The 23,742-nt window shown below is 46.2% G+C and overlaps 4 protein-coding genes and 1 pseudogene across 4 annotated transcripts; 2 read left to right on the forward strand and 3 right to left on the reverse strand.

Moving 5' to 3' along the window:
- Positions 1-2,818: 2,818 nt before the first annotated feature.
- LOC101755740 lies at positions 2,819-5,342 on the reverse strand (annotated as a pseudogene).
- A 4,841-nt stretch (positions 5,343-10,183) lies between these two features.
- LOC101779646 lies at positions 10,184-11,072 on the forward strand. The gene has a single exon (XM_022827299.1). It carries the CDS (start codon positions 10,262-10,264, stop codon positions 10,970-10,972), a length of 711 nt encoding a protein of 236 aa, XP_022683034.1. The 5' UTR covers positions 10,184-10,261; the 3' UTR covers positions 10,973-11,072.
- A 2,256-nt stretch (positions 11,073-13,328) lies between these two features.
- Positions 13,329-14,173, reverse strand: LOC101756547. Its single transcript, XM_012847018.2, has one exon. The coding sequence runs from the start codon at positions 14,097-14,099 to the stop codon at positions 13,395-13,397; it is 705 nt and encodes a 234-aa protein (XP_012702472.1). The 5' UTR covers positions 14,100-14,173; the 3' UTR covers positions 13,329-13,394.
- Positions 14,174-15,395: 1,222 nt separating this feature from the next.
- LOC101780046 (multiple myeloma tumor-associated protein 2 homolog) lies at positions 15,396-18,325 on the reverse strand. The gene is made up of 4 exons (XM_004974150.4): positions 18,181-18,325; positions 17,096-17,185; positions 15,985-16,246; positions 15,396-15,850 (listed from the first exon to the last, which is right to left on the reverse strand). Exons 1-4 carry the CDS (start codon positions 18,221-18,223, stop codon positions 15,562-15,564), a joined length of 684 nt encoding a protein of 227 aa, XP_004974207.1. The 5' UTR covers positions 18,224-18,325; the 3' UTR covers positions 15,396-15,561.
- Positions 18,326-19,443: 1,118 nt separating this feature from the next.
- On the forward strand, positions 19,444-20,678 carry LOC101780451 (uncharacterized protein At2g27730, mitochondrial). Its single transcript, XM_004974151.3, has 3 exons — positions 19,444-19,706; positions 19,836-19,928; positions 20,392-20,678. Exons 1-3 carry the CDS (start codon positions 19,557-19,559, stop codon positions 20,410-20,412), a joined length of 264 nt encoding a protein of 87 aa, XP_004974208.1. The 5' UTR covers positions 19,444-19,556; the 3' UTR covers positions 20,413-20,678.
- Positions 20,679-23,742: the final 3,064 nt, after the last annotated feature.

Consider the following 23,742-nt stretch of genomic DNA (forward strand, 5'->3'; position numbering starts at 1 on the left):
GGTATTACTTGTCTAGCTGGCTCGAATTTGTGAACCAAGGCCCAGTATCCACCCCCAATGCAGCCTATGTCCGGCCCTTTTGTCTCCGTAACTAAACCAAGTTGTTTACTTGCTTGGTATGCTGTGTACAAGGCGAAGAATTTGGTAACCAAAATGGCAAATTATATTAAAGAAGAAGAACAAGGTCGATTACATATCTGTAACCGATGGTGGAGCGGCCGTTACTGGCGCAGGGAGGTGTTGCGGCGGTCGTTTCGTGGGAGAGGAAGCGGAGGAGGCGCGTGCATGCGGGGAAGACGAGCGGGTGCGAGAAGTTGAAGGTGCGTCGGGAGGCGGAGGGGCGCCGGGTCGCCGGGACAGCTCGAGCAGCGCAGGTGTGCGGCGGGAGGCGAGCAAACGCTGGAGGTAGAAGAAACGGCTTACATCTGGGCCCGCTTTGTCAGCGGAAGGAAGAGAGGGAGAGGGAGATGGTGGGCCGTCGCGGGAGATGGGCCGGAAGGGAATGCTGGACCGGCGGGAGAAAAGGCCGGTGCGGCATGTTGGGCCGGAAGGGAAACGGTCAGTGTGGGGGAAAGGAGGCCGGCCTGCTGAGGAGAAAGAAAAGGGCGGGGGAGAGGTGGCGGGCCGGGCCGGGAAAAAGGCCGGTAGAAGATGGGCCGCTGCGGGTCGGGCCCACGGGCTCGGCCCGTTAGAAAGGGTAGGTTTTGATAAATATTTTCAGTGTAAAAACAAATCCAGAGAACTCAAGATAATGTTTTTAAAGCACGAAAAATATTTCTGAAATCCTAAAAATTCTAGGAAAAATCCCAGAGATATTTTGGGACACAAGGAATCCAAATAAAATATTTAGAGATCGTGAAAAAGATTTTAGAGCCTTCCAAAAATTAGATTTAGCTCTAGGAAAAGGAGAATAAATTTTAGAAAAATTGGAAAATTAGATTTAGCTCTAGGAAAAGGAATATTATATCCCATTGTTGTTGTTAATTCTTTACGTACCAGAGAAACATGCTACACTAATTCTCCAACTTGTCTCCACCCAAGCATCGATAGCATTGATGACTAAACAATGAGAAGGAACTCATCATTTGTACAGCAAGCAGATGTGACTATGGTTGACGGTCATGACACCAAGGAGCACACCCATCCTTCCACCTCCAGTATGACTGATTCCTCCAGCGGTAGTGCATCAAGTCAGCCTACTTTCAAGGGTAATCCGGGATACGTCATCAAAGACAGAAGCAGCTCGGTGCTGACAGTCAAGGCTACCTACAATGGTGACACTGTGCGGTTCAAGTTCCTACCAGCAATGGGCTGGTATCACTTACTGGAAGAGATAGCAAAGAGGTTCAGGCTGACGACAGGGGCATTCCAGCTCAAGTACAAGGAGGATAAGGATGAGTGGGTGATCCTGGCAAGTGACTCCGATCTCCAGGAGTGCGTGGATGTCCTAGACTCAACCAGCTCGTGTAACCTGAAGCTTCAGGTGCGCGACCTCCCGTGTCTGATCAGCAGCTCGGGCAGCAGCAGCTATTTGCATGTGATAGGACGAGAAACCTAGGGGGCTCACCCCTAAACCGTAGCCTGTTGTAGTAGGTCTAGTAATCTGTTGCAACCATAGAGGATCTGTCTATGGAATGCACAAATGGCTAGAGAAAAAAAGAAAATATAATACTCATCGCACGGATCGCATACAAAGTTGAAACGGTGTCGAAAAGATCTCGGTGTAATATGTTGCTAGTTCCAACTTTCAAGACCTTGACAATAATCTGATGTCATGACAGCTTAAGATGAGACAATGATTGTATATCAAAATTCAGAGTCCGGGTTTCTTGTATGCAATGTGCAATTGCATGATGGAGGAAACCGGTATTTCTGAACTTCCTGTCTTCCTATCTCCAATCTATTCCTCTCAGAGTTTGAGTTCACTTGAGAAATATTTCTGTGCTCTAGATGGCTGCAGGTTCGGTGGTACCTGTCTACCTAGTGCATAACCATGTGGATACAAAGTGATTTGGAGTCAGTTTTGAGCAATCTTTTCTCCGATCTCCTAGTAGTGATAGCCTGGTGTCCTGACATTTTGGCCTTGGTTGCTCGAGATGCAGGCCGCTTTTCGACCCAGCACGAGTCCGAGTGTGCTGCTCTGAAAGCGTGGAGCAGCTCATGAGAGAGAGACTGGATTACTGGGGAGCTTACTGTTTTTATTGAGGCCCAACACAAGCTGTCCCAGCAAGCTGTCCAACTGGGAAGGATAACAGCTCACCCTCGCTGTCAGGGGAGAACGGGTGAGCTTGGCGTCGAGTGGTTTCAGTTTATCGGCTATCAACGGTACAAGTGCAGAATGTTTTCGTGGTTCTGAACGGCTAGGCTGTCAGTTTGCGTGAAGCTCGGAAAGGTTTAACCGTGGTGGAGAGAAGAGCCCCCAGGCACTGGAGAGAGACTTTCAGCATAGTTTGGATCACTTGTGCAGGATATTTTCTGGGAGATTAGGACTACCAGATTACTATCAGTAGCAGCCACTCAGCATGGCGTTCCTCGTGTGCAGCTTTATGTATTACTATAATTTCTCTTTTTAGCACTTTCTCAAGAAGGCATGTTAGGAAGTCTTTTTCTTAAAAAAAAAAATAAGGATCATGCCCGTGCGTTGCTACGGGCAATAAAATATTTATATTGAAATACACATAGCAACCTGCTGCAGTAATCCAAAACAAGACATTCCAACATTACAGTCATGGGTCATCTATGGTTGCAATAGATTACTAGACCTACTACAACAGGCTACGGTTTAGGGGTGAGCCCCCTAGGTTTCTCGTCTTGTCACCTACAAACAGCTGTTGCTGCCTGAGCTGCTGATGAGGCACGAGAGGTCACGCACCTGAAGCTTCAGGTTATGCGAGCCGATTGAGTCCAGGACATCCACGCATTCTCGTCATCCTTGCACTTAAATTGGAATGCCCGTGTCGTCAACCTGAACCTCTTTGCTATCTCTTCCAATAAGTGATACCAGCCCATTAATGGTAGGAACTTGAACTGCGTAGTGTCACCATTGTAGGTAGCTTTGACTGTGAGCGTCGGGCCGCTTCTGTCTTTGATGACGTATCCCGAATTTTCCTTGAAAGTAGGCTGACTTGATGCACTGCCGCTGGAGGAATCAGTCATAACGGAGGTGGAAGGATGGGTGTGCTCCTTGGTGTCATGACCGTCAACCATAGTCACATCTGCTTGCTGTACAAATGATGAGTTCCTTCCCATTGTTTGGTCATCGATGCTTGGGTGGAGAGAAGTTGGAGAATTAGCGTAACCTGTTTCTCCGATACGTAAAGAATTAACAACAATGGGATATAATGGTCCTTGTGCATCTTCAGAGTTTGAATGTGGTGTGAACTTTGCAACATCAGGAGCATAGTTTCTACTGCCATTGTTGTTGTTTGCTAACATTCGAACTTCATCACCTTCCCCTTCCCTTTTGGATATGTTGGAAACGTGAAATTGGCAGTCTCCTCTTTGCCATCCATCAGGTGAAGAGAAACCTTGTTCTGATTTCGGGCTAGATTTTTCCTCCATTGTTTTTCCAACAGATGAAGTAGGCAATGAATCACAAGCAGAGAATGGCATCTTATCTGGAAGAGAGGCTGCTGGAACAAGGGACCCAGTAGCAGGATCATACTGCAAGGATCTATCCACACCATGAACTGAGTTAATGACTGTCTGGATCTTCTTCAAGGAACGATTGACCTTGTTTATCTTTCGAGATGGCCATCACGAAATTCCATGTTGTCTGCAAATCCGTTTCAAAGTCGTAGGACAAACTGCGATGGTGTTTATAGGCAAGCGTCAGAAGTTATTTGTTTCATAATCTCCTCCTATATACATAAGCTAAGAAACTCTGCTATGTGAATATCACAACACGTTTATATTCAATCGAGATTCAATAGATACAGTAGGGGCTCACCACCGAGGCTCATTGAAGCTTCCCTCAGGCTCCCATAAAAGTATTTGCGAAGAACATCCAAACTAAAATTCTTCTCGGATGTACTGCGTTTTTTCTCTGCAACTCGCATCGAGCTAGCCTGTGCCTGCAGCGAGGAACAAAGTTCTTCATCAACAGGGTAAAATAACAAAATTTCTGTTATCATTTTAAAATTAAATGAACCCATCAGCATTTACTCTTATGAAAACTGAATGCAGTCCATCTTGAAAAGGCTTACAATACATGCCACAAGACATCCAATTCGTTTAGGCGCTACTGACTAAGTGTCTAAAAAGCTAGTGAATGATTGGATGTAATGGTATATTTATAATTATAATAATGCGGCACCTGGTCAGATTCTATATCTTGTTCTTGCTTGTCAGCCAAAGATAGATCCTGGAATGCAGATTCTGTAATTGGCTGGTCATCATGTGAGGAACTTTCAGAGTTACCAGTTGGCAAACTTCCATTACTCTTATTCATTGATGCAGCAGAAGCACTAACACTATCAGCCTCAGCTTCAGAAACTGTTCACAAGCTTTTGCATATTCTTTGCATTGTGCTGGAACGGTTGTTTAATAACATCTGCTGCTCTCCACAGCCCTTGCAGTTGACTGGGAGAAAAAAATTCTAGAATGTAGTCATCGTTACCAGTGTACATGCTCCTCAGCCGGATGGCTACAGCAGCATGCAGGCCAAACTTACGAGCATGGTGTGCAAGCGGGTAGTATTGGCCACGGTGCTTCCGGCGGGAAGGGAAGTATATCTATGTTTTAGGCTTTTACTAGCTCATTTTGAACAGAAAAAACGGGATGTAAAAAACACCCTAAATGCCATTTTGGTTTTTTGTTAGGTTTTTTGTTGCAATGCCCCACCAGTTTACTAATTTCAAACGCAAAAACCACTTCGCAGCACATGTAGCTAACCGAGTCCATGCAATTTACACCGAGGTGGAGCCACCACATGCTAATCTACCGAGATAGGTTCGCCAGTGCTTAGATCTATGTAACCACGTAGGGATAGAAATGAATAGTAGCGTGGCGGAAAAAGACTCACTTCACCTATTCAATTTGTCCGCTTAACCCTCAGCAAAATTTAGACTCACCTTACTTCCAATCTATTTTCATAAACTAATTTTTTCATGATTATTTTCATAGATTAGGAATATTTAATACAAAACTGATAATATACAAAATTGTACCAAAAGTAATTATGAAAAATTTCTAAAGTATTTCTCTATCATAGAGCATCAAGTTATAAGTCAAGTGACAAAATCTGAAATTAAAACTCAACTTGTATGCGAAGAAACAAAACTGTTACAAAACTAATGGATGATCTCATCCATCCGCACGATGGCTGTTACCACAACCGGCATCGGCACGGGAGGACGCAACGATTTCCATTGCGTCCATCCGAGGCACCCGCACATCTTGTATAAATGGATACTATCAGTTTGAATAAAGTTTGATCATTCCCTCTCAATTGTCTCTCATTTACATTCACGCTCAAACAAAAAAAAGATCTAATTAGGAGCTAGATTAGACCCAATGAAATAGTTCAGGGGAGTTAAGTGAGCCTAAGTTTTTCTTAGGGAGTTAAGTGAACAAAGTAAATAGGTGAGGGGAGTAAAATAGACTTTTTTCGTGAAAAATCATATACCTTTTTAGGTTTCTTTTTTTTAATGAACCAGGGTGAATCAAAAAAGATGGAAGGAAAACATGCATGGAAGAAAATTTGCTTTTTATAAAAGCTGGATGATTTCTCAGTCAAAAAAAAACATGCATGGGAAAGGCGGGAGTCCAAAACGAGTTAATGCAAAAGAAAAGGAAGCTAGTGGAAGAATTTAAAGGAGTCAGGAAGCAGCAAGGCCGGGTCAAGTTTAGCAGACAAACAGTTGTCGTGTTCGGTGTTGGGACCGTGACGAATTTAAGAAACAATTACATAATATTTCATTTTCAATTCCAGTTTATAATGTGACTATTTTGCCATCCATTTCGTGGGTCTTTTGGGCCAATAATCCAAGATCATTGTCAACGAGGATTGGGCTCCTTTGATTGTCAACGAGAAAATACATAAGCATGATAAATAAGGTGTTCATCGTGTTGAAAACGGGATCATGTGAAAGTAGGTATCTCGTTTTGTTTACTGGAAATATATATACATAAAACACATTCTTAGTTACGCTTCTTCCTACACCCTAGCTATCCTTCTTTCGTCCTTAAATTGATACTAAATTGATACTAAAATAAGGAGTAAATTTCACTAACGGTCCTTAAATTTTTCCCAAGTTTTCATCATGATCTCGGTACTCTCAAAATACTCATAACAATCCTTAAACTTATCCCGAGCTCTCATCCCGATCCCGGTATACTCTCTGTTGCCACGTCTCTGGTCTCCATTGCTTGCCCGCTAGCCATGTATATCCTTAATCATCCACGTGTTTCTGCAATTTTTGTAGTCCAGAATAATTAGCATACCATTTATCTTTTGTGAGTAGTAATTAGCATACCATTGCGCTGTCATGTTGTTCTTACCAGACTACTGCTGCAGGGTGCGGTCAGGCTACTTATAAAAATGACGTGGGAACTATTGCACTACGAATCAACATGGCATCCTTCTCCCAGCAAATTGGGATACCAATTACTGAAAAGTGGCCTGTCAGATTTGAACAAAACTGTTGTTTCCTCTGAAAAAATCATTAAGGTAGACCATAATTGTATGGAACAATAAGAAACTGCAGTCTAGAGAGTGGTGTTGAAAGCCTATTCAGAAAATTGATCCAGAATAGACTCTCTTCTACCCATCTCTGACTTTATGTGGTTCACATCCTCATTTTAAAGGACTCACTAATCATCCAAATAGATTTCAACGCGTGGAAAAAGGAAATGGGTATCAAATATAATAACTTTGAATGTCCAAAGAAGTTCATATGTATACCCAAACCATAGTTTCTTCATTTCTGCATGTGTCGGTGTGTGCCATTACAGTTGTCTTGATTTTCGGGTACAGTCCATTCACCCATGAAACAAGAACAGAGCAAGAGTTTGAAAGGGACCTTGGTGGAAACACAACAGCAGAGGCACAATAACAGAGTCGAACATTATTTTCTTCACATCTCCTCTTCATTTCAAGCATAGGAGCTGCACCTTGTATATAAACTGTGGCCCGGCCTACCCAGATATGCAGCTGAAACATGACAGCAATGCTGCCTAATGACTTAATGAGGTTAGTCACCCTGTAATGTTGAAGCATCATGTGCATGATCTAGATCTAACACAAAACTACATTTTGTGTACGAGTTTGCTTCCAACAACTGAGACATGACAGGCTCATACACTTATTTGGATGCCTGAATCAATAAATTATCAAAGAAAAGCATCAACCTGCCTTAGAGATGGGTGGCAAACTCACAAGCAACTCAACTGGCACGATTCTTCCTGTCTGCTGATTCAAGTGCGGTCATGCTCCTACTTGTTTCATTATATATAGAGAGAAGCCCAAGGGTAGACACCGTTAGAGCACCATTCCTCTTCCCTCATCCTCTACAAAGGAAGATACCACTGCAGTTTTTGCTCCAAGCATGGCTTGCCACCTAAGATCTGCAAGTGCGCCTTCTAGCCCTCGTTCCAATGAAACCAGTGTTGAGGATCAGTTGCAGATCATCACGGAAACCATCTCTTCAGCCTCCGCAACCACTGAAACAATGTATGATGCTTTGAGGAGGCTTGTAAGTGTGTACAACAATATTGAGGAGATCATGTGCTTGCGTAGCAGCCAAGTCAGCCTGTTCCAGCCTAAGCAAAGGAAAGCAGTGGAGGACGAGCTCGAGCGCTCTCTCCTGCTGCTCGATCTCTGCAGTTCCATGCAAGATAGCGAGCTTTCAGGAGATGCAATTGATTACCAAAAGAGGAGGCGTTGCAGCAGTTGAAGCCAAGATCCAGTTTCAGTCCTATATCCGTTTTGCAAAGACGGCCCAAAAGCAGTTCAAGAAGATCAGCAATGAGTCTACTTCAATTAACCAGCAGAACTGCAGGGTGGTCAAGCTGTTGTCTCGATTCTTGAGTCATTGTCACATATCATGTCGAAGCGGATGGCAACGCGTAGTTGTAGCAAGTGGTCTCTCATCCACAAGACATTCCAGAAGAAAAGAGTTGTATTTGATGGGGAGAAATTACAAGCCTTGGAGTTGGAGATTGCTGATTTAGAGGGTGGAGTCGAGACTCTGTTCAAAACATATTGGTCCAAAGCAGAGTTTCCCTTGTCAACACTCTCAGCTTGTAGATAGATGTAACAACTCCGAGCCCCTATGATTGGCATCCGCCTTTTAGAGGATCAGCTGATCACTGCATGAATTGTACAGAAAATTACTCAGATGAAAACAAAACACAATTTTGGTCCACTTCTTGTCGTTTTACTGTTATAAATCGTGTGATACAATGACCCAAGTTTGAGCATCCATTCAAAAGACTTTTTGGTTAATATTGATGACTGTTTTTGAAGTTCAAGTTGATCTTTGCATGGCTTTATTATGAGACGGCCATGTTGCTCAGATGCTATATGTTGCCTCAACAACAAGCAGCTGATCCTTGTCCAGTGGATCTTGCTATCTGCAGCTAAAGCAAGCCAGCTCCAACACACGAGGTAACACGTGTAAGTTGAACGAGTTGTGTGGAATAAAATACCTACTGACATTGACAACTGTGCAACCACTACATAACACGCATTTCACCAATAATACTTGGTTAGTGATCAACCTCTTGAGCGTGCAATTGTGTCAAGATTGGCCAGTAGAGTAACTAATCTGTTGATTCTTGTTGCCAATAGTTGGAACATGAAATGTGATAGATCACTGGAAGAATAGCTGGTGCACTAAAAATTTGAAAAAAACACATGGGGGATGAAGGGAACAGATTCCACATGCTGCTGCCAGATCTCATACCTTGGTGGACAACATTGAGGAGATGAAATGGCAAGATCAGGCTGCTGACAGATTGCGCAATGATCAGGCTACTGACCAAGGCTAGGGAGATCACCATCTCTCTACTTGAGTCCAACACTGCAGCTCTTGTCAAAGCAAATCGAAATGCCTAAGCAGTCACTTGTCTCAAAGGGATTTTACAAGAGAAAAGCAGTTGTTTGCGAGGAGGACCAATTGCAGGTGTTAGAGTTCAGCATTGGAAATCTTGAGAGCGGAGCAGGATGGTTCCCCGCCTCTTTCTCGTCGGCGGCGACCTCGCCCTCTTCTTCCACCGGGCTTTGGCTTGGAGTTCCATCTCCTTCCGCCAGATTCCATCGGATAGTGGCTGTAGACATCCAATTGAGGATGATCGAGGCCGGACAATGTTCCTTAATCTAAAAAAAAAGATTCCATCGGATAAGCTTGCTCCATCTTCTTGCAACTATTCAGCTTGACTCCACTTGCTAATGATCCCAAATATACATGATTGAACTTTTATTTGCTCAAGTAATAAAAGTATTGTTGTAAGCTCTAAAGTTTTCAATGGTTTCTGAACAATAACACGCGTGCTATTGCACATGCGCAGATCAATGAACCATTTCTGTGAGATCCAGAATGCAGCAAGTCCGCCGTCTGCTGGACAATTCCATGACTTAGTCAACATCTGCCCTTCACAGGCTTGCAACGCGTGCACACACAAGATATTGCATGCTCGAGCAGGATTCTCGGCTGTTAGTTATTAGAACATGACAGCTCAATAGTGTGTAGCCTTGAAATTTGCATTTGCTGGTACACGTGCATCATCTGAACAGATTGAGGAGATTACACTGATAACAACGCGGTGGCAACCAGAGCTCAAAGCCTGGAACATGATGCGAGGACTATCATTAATCCACCGTGTAATGCTGTGATCAGATCAGAACAGGATAACTGAACGCGTCTTGGGAGCCTTGAGGTGAGCAAAGTCAACTAGCTGTTCTCTCCTCCACCGGCAACTTGCTAGTTGATTAATCCATTTCACGATCTGAATCTGATGCTAATCTCATCGCCCTTCACCCGTGCAGGCGAGTTTGCCGTCCACAACGCAGACATGAAAGCCTCATAATGAAGCTCAACTAGTGATGCCTCTCAGGTAGTTAGGTTGGATGGCTTCTGTTGTTGATGATTACACAGGGGGATGATTCTTGCTGTCTGCTGGTTCAGACGTGCAGTTGCTTCATCCTCTTCCTGTATATAAAGAGGGAAGCCAATGCCGGGAGCAGACACAATTGCAGCAGCTTGCCTTCTCTTCCATTTCCAGCGGAAATAGGCTTCACAGCTTCCATTCAATTCCAAGCATGTCTTGCCACCTGAGATCCGCGAGCGTGCCCTCAAGCCCTCGCTCCAACAAAGCCAGCATCGAGGAACAGCTGCAGAGCCTGAAGGCGACAGTCTCACCTTCAGCGACCGTGGAAACCATGGTTGATGGTCTGGCCAAGCTTGGGAGCATTTGCAGCCTCATCAATGAGCTCACTTGCTTGCCCAGCAGCCAGCGTCAGCAGAGGAAGGCGCTGGAGGAGGAGCTCGACTGCTCTCTCATCCTGCTCGACCTCTGTAACGCCATGCAAGAGAGCTTGTTGGAGCTCAAGGCCACTGTCCAGGAGATGCAGCTGGTTCTCAAGAGAGGAGACAATGCGGCTGTTCAGGCCAAGGTTCAGTCCTACGCCCGCTCAGCTAAGAAGGCTCAGAAGCAGTTCAAGAAGATCAATGTCAAGGCTGCACCTGACATGGAAGGGTGCAGGGTGGTCAAACTTTTGGCTGAGGCAAGAGAGATCACCGCGTCGATGCTCGAGTCGACGTTGCATCTCCTGTCAAAGCAGATCACAGCGACGAGTGCTAGCAAGTGGTCTCTTGTCTCCAAGGCATTCCAGAAGAGGAAAGTTGTGTGCGAGGAGGAGCAGTTGCAGGTGTTGGAGTTGGACATTGTGGATCTTGAGAACGGAGTTGAAGCTTTGTTCAGGACAATGATCCAGAGCAGAGTTTCTCTTCTGAACACTCTTACCTTGTAGATAGATCATTCACCAACTCTGACACCATGCGATTAGCATCCGCCTTTTAGAGGATCGGCTGATCATCAACACAAAATTTTGATGTATATATGACAGTGTACAGAAATATACTCAACAAAAGCAAAGATTTGGTCCATTTCATGCTGTCAATTTTACTGATTCTGTTCTCTTTTCTGCTTCCTAACTTGGTATGGATGAAAGCAAAACTTTACCATGAGATGGCCACTGTTTAATTTAAACATGAGATGCGGCTCAACAACGGGTACAAGATCCTTGGGAACTGGATCATGCTCGCCTTAAAAGATACAGCATTAGTTTGTATCTTTTTTTTTTGAAAGGAACGGCAAAAGCTTTGCCGTAAATTTTATTAGAAGAGAAAAAAAAGGAAAAAGGAACAAGTCTGTACAACAGGCAGTATCTCATCTACTGCCGTCCAAACTCAACAAAACAAAAACTCCCAAGCAAACTAGACAACTAAATTCCCTGAAAACTGAAGAACGAAAGCAAGAAACAGTGCTACAATTCCGGTGCTTCTTTCACCAGCTTTATATTTAGTTTGACGAGGGTGATCGAACCAGCGAGATGCTCGACTACTGATTTGTTGGTCCTTGTGTAGCGAAGCTGAATTGCTGGGCGTCTTCTTTGATTAAGTACGCTACCTCTTCAGTTGATTTGGGCATTAGTTTGTATCTGAATGTTAATCTGCAAGCAATCGAGCATATAGAGACCGATGATGGATGTTTTTTATGTGATGCAGAATGAAATTATTCAGAAATTCCATGGTCAGCTCACTGGTAAGCAATTCCTTGTCTGACTCAACATCTATTCTTTGACAAGCACACGGCCCGTGTTCTTGAGTTCTCAGCGTGCCACTCACCATCTTCCGTGATTGAAGCAGAGCAAGCACTGAGCCGACTTCGAGGTGAGCTTCATGAATTTCATCCATGGCATCTACACTAGGCATGTAGAGAAAAATGAAGTTATATGTCGGAACATGGAGCTTGAGATGTAAAAGGCATGCCAAAGCTATTGCAGTCACAAGACAGTGACAATGGAGCTGGACAAGGACAACATACAAGCTCCTTGCCAGGAATGTTCAAAGGCCCAGGCAAGTTTTTTAAAAAAAGGTACAGCTGGTTTATCAGGAACAATTGTTGAAGCCCTTCGTGTGAAAAAATAGGGACAATGTTTCCCTTATTCTTTTGCACTTTTCTCTCTACACGGTGCAAGAAAGAAAAAAAAACAGTATTGCGCTATAATGGAGCTCCAAGTGCTCATTAATAGCATATGTTTCAATAACCAAGAAATTAACAAGTCATGATTATTCGTTGCCCTTAACAAGTCTCGGAGATAGTTAGGTGTTACGCTTCTGCAACAAATGCTACCTGTTGCCACGACAAGAGGCATCTCTAACTGAAGTTGAGCTTTTGATCAGCATGAGGTGTCTCGATAATTGGTGGTAAATGGTGATAATTCGTTGCCCTTAAACTATTGTTGAAGTTTAATGTTAGATCTAGATCATTAGATCGGTGAGCAAGCTGTGCGAAGGTAGAGGAAGAGCTGTGAGTGCGCTGGTTCTCATCGCTGGCATGTGTTCTTGCCCGCGGTGCCCAGCATCTGTGGCAATTTTAAGTAACAGTCCAATAATTTTGAGCAAAGCACTCTAAATTTTACTGTTTAATTTTCACCTTCCCTTTTTTTTTTGAACGAATTGGCACGGGATAGTGCCTATTGCATTGATAAAGTAGATAGTTACAGATTTTTACATTGGAATTACAGGGTGTCGTTTTCCATACTCGATTACTCTCTGGATAAGAATTTCGCTAGTGATCTCGCCCCGCTAAAATCCATGTGTCTGCTTCCGCCTTGATTTGCGCCTGCAGGGAGGGTGCGGCCATCCCTTGATGTTCGAAAATTCTTCGGTTTCGTTCCTTCCAAATTTCCCAGATTACCAATAGGCTCATCGAGCAGGTTCCTTTCCGAGGAGCTTCTGTCCTTGTAGTCATATTGATCCACTACTCAAGGGCGGTGGTAGATGGTGGCCATTCCGAAGGATGCAGGCTGGGTTGCGATGCCCAACTGGTTACAAAACCCCATATCCGTTTGGTGTATCTGCATTGTGTCAGGAGATGATGAGCAGTCTCTTGGTGTGCATGGCATAAGGGGCAACATGGCGAGTGCGGCCATCCCCTTCGCGCAAGCCGATCCGCTGTTTTCACCTTCCCTTTGTATATTGATGTAAAAGAAAATAGGAATCACAGGCAAGTTCTTCAAAAGGAGAACAGTTAAATCGACAGAATGATATGGACAGTAATTTTCTATACACTCTCCCATATATACATCAAAATTGGTTTGGATGATCAGCAGATCCTCTAAAAGGCGGACGCCAATCACAGGGGATCAGAGTTGGTGTATGATCTCTCTACAAGCTAAGAGTGTTCAGAAGAGAAACTCTGCTCCGGATCATTCTCCTGAACAAAGTTTCAACTCCGATCTCGAGACCAACAATATCCAACTCCAACGCCTGCAATTGCTCCTCCTCGCACACGACCCTCTTCTTCTGCAATGCCTTGGAGACAAGGGACCATTTGTTTGAACTTGGCACAACAACTTGCTTCAAAAGGAGATCCAATGTCGACTCGAGCATCGACGCGGTGATCTCTCTTGCGTCAGCCAACAACTTGACCACCCTGCATCTGTCGGTGTCAGAGGCAGCCTTGCTGCTGACCTTCTTGAACTGCTTCTGCACCTTCTTGGCTATGCGGACGTAGCACTGAACCTTGGCCTGAACAGCTGCAGCATCTCCTCTCTTGAGAACCAGGTGCATCTCCTGGATGATGGTCTTGAGCTCCGCAAAGCTCTCTTGCACCGCGCTGCAGAGGTCAAGCAGGACGAGAGAGCGCTCGAGCTCATCCTCCACTGCCTGACGCTGGCTGCTGGGCACGCAAATGAACTCATCGATGCGGCTGTAGATGCTCCCAAGCTTGGTCAGACCATCAACCATGGCTTCGACGGTCACTGAAGGTGAGCAGACAGTCGCCTTCAGGCTCTGCAGCTGTTCCTCAATGCTGGTCTCATTGGAGCAAGGGCTTGAGGGCACACTTGCGGATCTCCGGTGGTAGGCCATGTTTGAATGGAATGGAAATGGAAGAGAAGGCAAAGTTGCTGCAATGGTGTCTTCCTGGCTTTGGCTTCCCCTATTTATACAGCGAAAGAGGTTGAAACAGCAAGAATCATTTTCATGTGCAACCAAATGGCGATCTTCAGCAGATCAAGCCACCCAACCAGAGAAGCATCAGCAGTTGATGGCTTGATGCTTGCATTCAGTACAAGGCTGTCATGTCTGCATTATGGGTGGCAAGCTCTCCTGCACGGGCGTAGCGGAGTCGAGGTGAAAGCTGCGACTTGGCTCACCTCCAGCTCCAGATCATCCACGTGTTTCTGCAAAGTTTGTAGCTGCTGAATGGTTAGCTTATTATCGCGCTGTCATGTTTCGATTGCTACCAACAAAGAATTCGCTCGAGCATGTAAGATTGCCACGGATAACAAAGATTTTAAAAAAAAATCTGCAGCGAAACCGAGACATCAGCGCCGGCTCCTCCACGACCGGAGGTACAATGCTACGCCATTTAGTTGGTCTGGGATTTGGATGTGTTCTGCGCCTTTTGCTTGCTGCTTCTTACGTCTTGTGAAATGATTTTGTTGGTAGTTGTTTGGGAGACTGCAGCAACTCTTCTCTTCTGGAATGTCTTCGAGACTAGAGACCACTTGCTACAACTTGGCGTAACAATTTGCTTTGTCAGCAGATGCAGTAAGGACTCTAGCATGGAAACTGCAATCTCTCTTTCTTCAGACAACAGCTTGACCACCTTGCAGTTTTTCTGATCAACTGAAGCAGAATTCTTGCTGGCCTTGTCGAACTGTATAGCTGCATTGTCTCCTCTCTTGAGTACCAGCTACATGTCCAGGGTGATTTCCTTGAGCTCCCCAAAGCTCTCTTGCATGGCGTTGCAGAGATCGAACATGACAAGTGAGCGATCAAGCCCTTCCTCCACTGCTGCCTTTTGCTGCCTAACGTGGCTGCGAGGTAAGCACACAAGCTCACCAATGTAATTGGACTTCTCCAAGCTTTTCAAACCATCACACTTGATTCCAATGGTAGCAGAAGATGAAGAGGTGGATGCCTTCAAGCTCTGGAGCTTCTCATCAACATCAATTTCATAAGAACAAGGGCTGGATGGCACACTAGAAGATCTAAGGTGGACATGGTTGGAAGGTGTAGTGGCAGTTCGTGCTAAAATGCTAGATTACTGCAGAGTCGTGCAACAGTGCTCAACTAATGTATATCTTTCATGAAACACATGGCCGCTCCCACATGCAGTTCGTGCTACATTACAAACGACGCCAAACCTCCGCCCAGAGAGACCGGAAAAGCACTGTGCGTTGCCAACACCGCCAGCAACGCCTCAATTAGAATCAGAATCAAATATTGAAGTCATACAGATACATGCAAATGGAGTTCCTTCACATAACAGCAGTCATATATTATTTTGCCATAAACAATCATACAGATACAGGCAGAGTCGCTATCAATTAGAATCAGAATCATGACGCCTCTTCTGCTTATCTTTGCGATGCCGCTTTGATCCATCCTCCGAGTCGCGCCTCCTCTCGTGCTTGTCTCGCCTCCTTTGTTTTCCATCGCCATGCTTTTCTCGTTTCTGCTCTTTGTCCCCTCTCCTCTCCTCATGCCGCCTTTTCCGCTTCCTATCATCCTGTGAATCTTCCTCCAATGCTGGCGGAGGGTCAGCCTGCTCAGGTGCCATTTCAGGAGGATCAAGGTTAAAAGAACTCGATTCTCCCTCATCATGAGGAGCCCTGTAGACAAGGGGACAAATTTGCATTAGATTTGTAAAACATTTACTGGATAACATTAATTAAATCAAACAAATATCTGAACATGATACTATATTTCAAAAGAGCAATGGTTTTTCTCAAATATGGAGGCTTACTTGTACAAGCCTAAACCCTGCACTTGTGCTGCTTCAGCATGCCCTGCTCCCAAATCCTCTGCAGTTGATCCTCTCTTAATCAGCTCAGCATATTCATGCTTATCCAAGCGATTGCCCTGAGGTCGATTGCTGCGCTTAGGAGCTAAGCCAAGTGCCTCGCGCATAGCCTGTTCCTCCTCTTCCTTCACTCTCCTGATTTCTTCCTTCAGAGCATCTTCTGTGTCAGATTTCTTATCCCTAGTATACCAGATCAGGTCCTTTCCTGGAAGAGATAGCCACAATCTATCATATCAACATGCAGAATCCGCATGCCTTAATTAGTGAATCACAGGCCTCAAGAACTCAATATAAGAAGCAATGACCACTGTAAGCACAAACGTGACAGGACCATCGAGACACTTGACAAGTTCCACCAGATAAAAGCAGAGGTTTTGCTACCCTTATTAGTCTACGATGCTAAGGTGGTCATGGCCAAAGCAGGAGTCCTATGGTACAGATATTGCAAAGCGTAACAGAAATACACACATCATTATGGAGCTTCGCTCACTGGACTTACAGTCCTATAAAATGTTTGCAAGATAATCCTTCTACCGATGAATAACTAGAAAGTTATATAGTGTAAATGCTAAACTCCATTTGGACCAGGAATCTGTAAGTTCATTTCAGACACATCAGTAGCTAAGCAGGCTAGCTTGCTCAGCGATGTTCTTTATCTATGATTGACTTGACAAAACTCAAACCTATTTCATTCAAGGCTGCCTAAACATGCATCCTTGTACGTCTAAACAGAAACAGGACCAATCCAAACTATCAGAAAATGTTTTCATCAATAATTTATTCAACCTAACAGAATTAAATGCAGCCTCTAGTTGAATAACAAATGTGCACAACCATTGAGCTGATGGAAAGTTAAAGCATTCCAAATCTCCACATACCAGGACTAAGATGAGCAGGAAAATATATCGCACGAGACATAATACTATTATATGAACCATATAACTGAGCAGCAACATAGGATAATCAGCAGTTAAATATCGCATCCAGCAGATTCAGTAAGTGCAGCATGTAAAAAAGGATGACAGCAGGTAGATAAAAGGCATGATGTATTTACCTTTCTGCCATCTTCCGACAGGAGCCTTAACACTATGACCAAGGTAATTCTCTCGATGCTTGTCAACCTTCACGTCGTCCCATTTAAATTCTGCATGAAAAATATGCACTTAGAACCACTGTCCCTTTTTATGTCCCAAGGCATATGATAATGAAGCTAGATTGCAAATAAAGCAAGAAAATGGAGACTGTAACACATGATAACAACATGCAGAAAAGCTTCTAGCAAAGATCAAAAGGTATGCTTTTGCACAATAGCAGGTGGGCATTTCTGGCTCAAGGAAATGTAACTAACAAAAACAAACACCTAAATTCAAACAAAGTGCATAGTGAAGCAAACCAAGCAGCATCTAGGACCTTGCAAGATAGTAAGTTTACAATGCATACTTTATAGCAAACGAGAGACATGGTATCTAAAAGAACTCCATTTGACCAGAGAGTAATCAGCACGAGATATGGTACAATAATGCACCATCATCACGTGGGTTGTAATGATCTCCTGAAGACTAATAAGGTGCCTTTAATTTAATTATCCTGGTTATTTTTCTTGGATTACAGTTTCCTGAGACGTCGTATAAATAGATGAACAGGCAGACATTTTGTATGAACATGAACAATTTCAGCATATCAGCTTATCCTGTTTATTTTGGGGGATGCCTCATCCATTTGATTATACTAACATCATAACATCAGAGCAAGACCCTCAGAACTAATGAACTGACAACTGAATTAAAACCTAGAGATCGGCCACCTGCCACAGAATCTGCACGAGCAACAGGCTCGTCTGAACACCAATTTTTCAGAGTCTAACCAAATCCCATGTCCGCAACGCACTAGGGCGGTGCAAGGTGCAAGCAGCGCCCTGGGGCCACGGGAACGCGAGTAGAAGCACGATTTTGTAAACGATTGCTAACCTAGAGTCGCATGGATCGGCTAAAGCATCCACGGAGAAGGCAAATTCCCAGCGGCCGGCCGCACGCATCGAAACCCTAGCGGCAAATCGCGCGGCGGATTTCATGCCGTGGAACGAGCAAGACCGAATCGAGAAGCGGATAGGAGAAGAGAGAGGTGGGGAAGGGAGCTTACGGTCTCGGCCGCCGCGGACGCCGCCTCTGGTGGGGTGGTACATCTCGGCGCTTCCACGAGATGGTGTTGGAGGGGAGGGAGATTTGGTGGGGGGAATTCCTCTCGGGCGAGATGGAGACGACGACGAAGAGGAGAGGTCGGCTACGGCGGCTACAGGCTTACTCGGGCCGGATCGGGCGCTGAGGCCGCCGTATGGGCTGGTCGGTCAATGGAGGCCCAGGCAGGAGTCAGCGGGTTACCAATCGAGAGCCCGCTGCAGAGCCCGTTAGACGAGAATGAGCTCAATGTGCAGATGCAAATCCATGCTTGTTATGGATACCATAATGGACAAGGGAAACAACACGCATGTAAGTGTTATAAATCGGGTAAACATGCCACTTTTTGTTACAACAAAATGAGATTGTGTGCATAATATTGTTTAGCTGAAATAATTAGCTATCAAATAGTGTCTTTGGGCTTTGATGCACGGGGAAAAATGAGCCAAGTGGGAAAACGAAAGGGACTCTCCCCAAATCTTGATCCGAATTTGTTTTAAAAAGAAAAAGGAAAAATCAGGTGGATTTCTGAAGCCTTCTACCCCTTTCTCGTGCACACTGTCCGACCTGTGCTCTAACGAACCGAACCGTACATAGTGCCGATTTTATAGATATAGCAGAAAAATATAAGAGTACGACTAAAACTACGGCTTTGGAAGGCTATAGGAAAAAAAACAGCCTATACCTGTCCGGAAAAAAAAAACAGCCCTATACCTGTCCTGTTGGATTGGGATATCAATGTGGGTAACACACGACTCAAACCGTCAAAACCATCAGGTTGGATTGGGACCTCAACGCGGTCGCACAACTCCACTCGACAACGGCAGCCGGAACGAAAGTCTTATCACAGCATCCACCAACAAACCCACTCTCATATAGTTGCCAAGACCTCCCAACGTGATCTCGCGTTTGTGGACCTAAAAACAAACCGCACCGCACTAAGAAGACCATCATCATGCGGGACCCTTCACGGTAGTAGCTCTGCAACACCACACTCCATCTGACATAGTGATACCACTATATCTGAAACCCTCGCAATCATCACGATGATAACACAAACGCACGGGAACCTCGCCACGCTCGTCGTTGGACTCCACATCACTCTCATCACCTCGAAGAAATACCACGCACGAGATCTCGCCACATTCACCACAGTATTCCATGTCCCGGGTCCGCTTCTCTCGTTGCTTCTGCCCCGCTTCGCAGGGTCCCCATCGAACGGCTTGTATTATTTGTATATTTGTAGAGGCGCCGCCGCCGCCGCCGTGAGGTCGCGAGACCATTCGAGTCGAGGCGAGTCCACCCTACCAGGCCACCACAGGCAGATTCGAGCGCGACGACATGGCGATGCGGTCCGTGCTGGCCTCCCTCCCCGCGCGCCTCCGCGCCCCCTCGGCCCCCGCGGCCGCCTGCGGCCGGCGCCTCCTCAGCGACGGCAAGGGCCGCTTGCTAAGCGAGGAGGAGCGCGCCAAGGAGAGCGTCTACATCCAGGTGCGTCGCCGCCGTCACCCCCCAACCTCCCAACCCTAAACCCCCTCCCCGCTGACCATTTCTCCGGTCGAGGCTGATGATGTTTGGATTTGATCTGGGGCCGGCGGACGGCTGCGCTGCTGGGAGCAGAAGATGGAGAGGGAGCGGCAGGAGAAGCTCAAGAAGAAGCTCGAGCAGGAGAAGGCCAACGCCGACAAGACCAAGCCCGCCGACGCCGACAAGGTACGGCTGCAACGTTCTCTGTATGTTATCTATGGCATTGGTCAACACCGATATACATAGCTCTCTGATCTGTGTGTGGAAACCGCATTGCTGTTTGCAATAGGCACTCCAGTGAGTCAGTTGATTGTTTTAATCAATCAACATCATCTGGCTCATTTTCGCATCACTGAAAATTTGTAGTGCCCTCTTCGGTCCATTTGACTGCAGTGCACTGCAGCAAACAGCCAAACACCCCACGAGATGATTGTGCATAACTTTGACAGAGGCTTCACTATGTTTGTTGTGTTAGGGTGAAAACAAATCCAAATTGTAGTTTGGCATTGCGTAGAATTGTCGCAAATGTATACGATGTTCGATTTATCAAGATCAACATTTAAAGACCGTTTGCGGCTTACTGTACTTATTTTCGTTAGCATCAGTTTGTGCTGTGTGCATATTATGTGCTTGTATTATATATCTGCAGAAGCCCGAGGGATCTAACTAGAATTGGCACGGTGCTGCCCGAAGGCAATCCAGTTTCACCTGTCTCCGATGGACAAGCTTTGTGTTTACATGTCTAGCGATGGAAGAATAAATTCTGTAAAACGTTAATGGCTCGACCGCACTGGATATGTGTTGTGTTTTTCGGTTGCTCGGGCGTGTTAAAGACGGCATCATCCGTAGTTTGAGACTCTGTTGCTGTTGAAACTTATGTCGTTGTTGTGTTGCTCTCTTGTGGTAAATCAGTCTTGTTGCGTTGTCTTCTGTTTACTTATTTTGGATGCTGGTGGCGCCTAGTTCCTGACTCTGAGAAGCTCGAACAAGGTGTGAGAACCATTTTCTGGTCCAATGCTGGTGAAAGAACTGCGTTGTCGCAGTAACGTGAGCAGCTGTTATGCTCTCATGGCATGCCTGCCTTGTTCTTTTTTTCTGTGTCTCACAAGCTTGCTTGCAACTCTGGTACTTGACAGGTGAACAAGCTTTCAAGCGTATGTTTTCACCAGCAAGCTGCGACAGGTGAACAAGCTTCGGTGAGCGCAACACGTATAGTATTTTGAAGCTTCTTGGTAGCTGCCGCTAAGTTTTGCTTCCGGTAGTTAAAACTTAAAAGATGTGTTGTTTCATGCCTTTATATGGAATTTGATCGAGCTAGAACTAGTTACTAATATCTGAAACTTACGAGTCAAATTAAGCGCAACATTCACAGGAAAAAAACACGATTTACCTCTAATAAGCAGAATATAATCGCTGAGGAGCGTGTAGCACAGCATCTGCATTATATTTGTGCCCACCTCCCTTTTTGCAACGGTTGCACCCGAGGCCGCCAAAGAAGTAGATGCTGGTGAGGTTTCTGCTGGTCGACCTAGACTAAGACTTGAGCATTTTGAGCTCGGCCTGAGCCCGGTGGGTTTTGACCCGCTCACGCTAACTTCTGAGCGGGGCGTGATCAGCGAAAATCAAGTCCAAAAAATCAGGCCAACCCGAACCCACCCAAACAATTAATTTTATTTAATTTTTAACTTAAAAAGAATGGAAAACACAAGCTCAGCTCGAAAACTTAGCCCGACAACACCATGGGACTGTCGTGGGCTCAAATTTTCAGTCCGAAATGAATCGAGTTTTTTTCAGCCTGACCCGAGCCCCAAACCGGCCCGCAAAATGCTCGGGTCTAACCTAGACAACCCGACCAAGAAGAGTTTCAGATTAGGAAACCACCAGCCATCTAGCTCCAATCGATGGTTGCAACTTGCAGATCGCTCAAGAAGAATAGAGACTATTCATTGAGCACTTTTTTTTTTTTTGCTGCATTACTACAAGGAGGCAGACAGGGTGCCAAGATCCCAACCATTCATAAGAATGCAGTCCCTTTTATTTCTCCCCCCACTATATTTCATCTCACAATCAGGTCAGTCCAGGCTTTGGAAAAAAATGTTCAAATTTTTGGAACGGAGGGAGCAAGTCGTTTTGAACCCATGAGAACCAAGCTCATTACCATTACCAAGTACCCTTTCATTTTGGGCGGCGGCCGCGGCGGCGGCGTCTCGGGCCTCATCTACGGCCAGGCCACGCGCTTCCACGACGCCCCCGCGCGCGTGCGTGCCGTCGATGCGGCGGCCGGTATGATGTCCTTCTTGAGCTTTGGGAAGGGCCGCAGCAACCTGATGACTACCAGTTGGATCGCAGAGGTACGAACTCCCAAAACCCTGCTAAACCCAAGGGTGCGTTTGGTTGGGAGACAATGTAGAACGGGACGGTCCCGTTCCAGATTTTTGGGATGGGATGATCCCATTTCTTGTTTGGTTGAATGGGATGGGTCCGTCCTAATTTTTTGTTTGGTTGGAGAGATCGCTATAGACGGGACGAGCACCGTTTTCTTCTTCTGTTAACACCGTTTGTGGGGCCCACCTGTCATACTAACAGGTATCTTCTTCCTCCACCGGCCGGCCGCGGTGGAGCTCGCGCCCGCCGGCCCTGCTCGCCCGCGCCCGCCGGCCCCGCTCGCCCGCGCCCGCCACGCTCGCCCGCGCCAGCCGCTGCCGTGCTTGCCCCCGCCCGCCGGCCCTGCTCGCCTGCGCCGGCCGCGCTTGCCCGCGTCGGCCCCTCCGCCGGCGGCTCCCGCTGCCCAAACTCGCCCCCTCCACCGGTGCGGACGGACGGCGCGTGACGGGGGCGGAGTGGGATGCCCCCGTTCGCTCGTTTTGGTGGGATGGGGGCATCCCGCATCTGGAGGGTATATTCCCTCGTAGGGATGTCCCCGTCCCACCTGTCCTCCAACCAAACGCGGGACGAAGTGGGATCGTCCCGTCCCGTCCCACTTCGTCCTCGCAACCAAACGCACCCTAAGGTAATCTGAAGTTCTGAACCTGATGAACCCTAAGCTAATCTGACTCCTTACTGGTCCGCTGCTGCAGGGACCCATCAAAAACGAGCAGCTGCTACTTGAGAACAGCACCGATTCTACCCAGAATTGGAAGGTAATGTTTGGATACGAGGTCCAGTGTCACATCGGATGTTTGGATGCTAATTAGAATGACTAAACATGAGCTAATTATAAAACTAATTGCAAAACTCCTATACTAATTCGCGAGACGAATCTATGTTTAATACTCCTAATTAGTATCCAAATATCCGATGTGACGGGTACTAAACTTTAGGTGGGGGAGCCAAATAGAGAGAAACTTTGCGCCTTCCTGGTTGCAGTATGTTAGATTTTGAATTGAATGCTTTTCCTTGGGGTTGGAGCAGCACCCAGTTTGGCCTTTGTTAAATTGTGAACTGGTGAATGCCTGTAACTATTTCCTAGGGGTGGGTCAGAACCCAGTAAGGATGGCAGCAGATCGGGTTCGGGGTGGATATCCGCAGGTTTCAGTTTCGGTTTCTAGTTTTCACCCACAATTTTTCGGGTTCGGATACCCGAAATACTTCGGGTTTGGAGCGGATTCTTAAATCCACCCGTGGAGCTCCATCGGGGCCTTGAAACATTGAGCCCATTAGGGTGCGTTTGGTTGCGAGGACGAAGTGGGACGGGACGGGACGATCCCACTTCGTCCCGCGTTTGGTTGGAGGACAGGTGGGACGGGGACATCCCTACGAGGGAATATACCCTCCAGATGCGGGATGCCCCCGTCCTGCCACCGCGGCTAACCCGACCGGATCACCTAAACCTCGACAGGTCACCTAGCTGCACCGCGGCCGGTCCCGGCCCATCTCAACTTACCTGCCCACGTGGTCAACGGTTGGACACCCCCTTCTTTCTTTCTCTGCTCCCTATCAAACCTCAAGGTGCCCGGGGTCCTATGATGTTACGTGCCCCTACCCCCTCCTGGCGAAGCAG

The sequence above is a fragment of the Setaria italica genome, chromosome VI, assembly GCF_000263155.2.
Source record: "Setaria italica strain Yugu1 chromosome VI, Setaria_italica_v2.0, whole genome shotgun sequence".
Classification (NCBI taxonomy): domain Eukaryota; kingdom Viridiplantae; phylum Streptophyta; class Magnoliopsida; order Poales; family Poaceae; genus Setaria; species Setaria italica.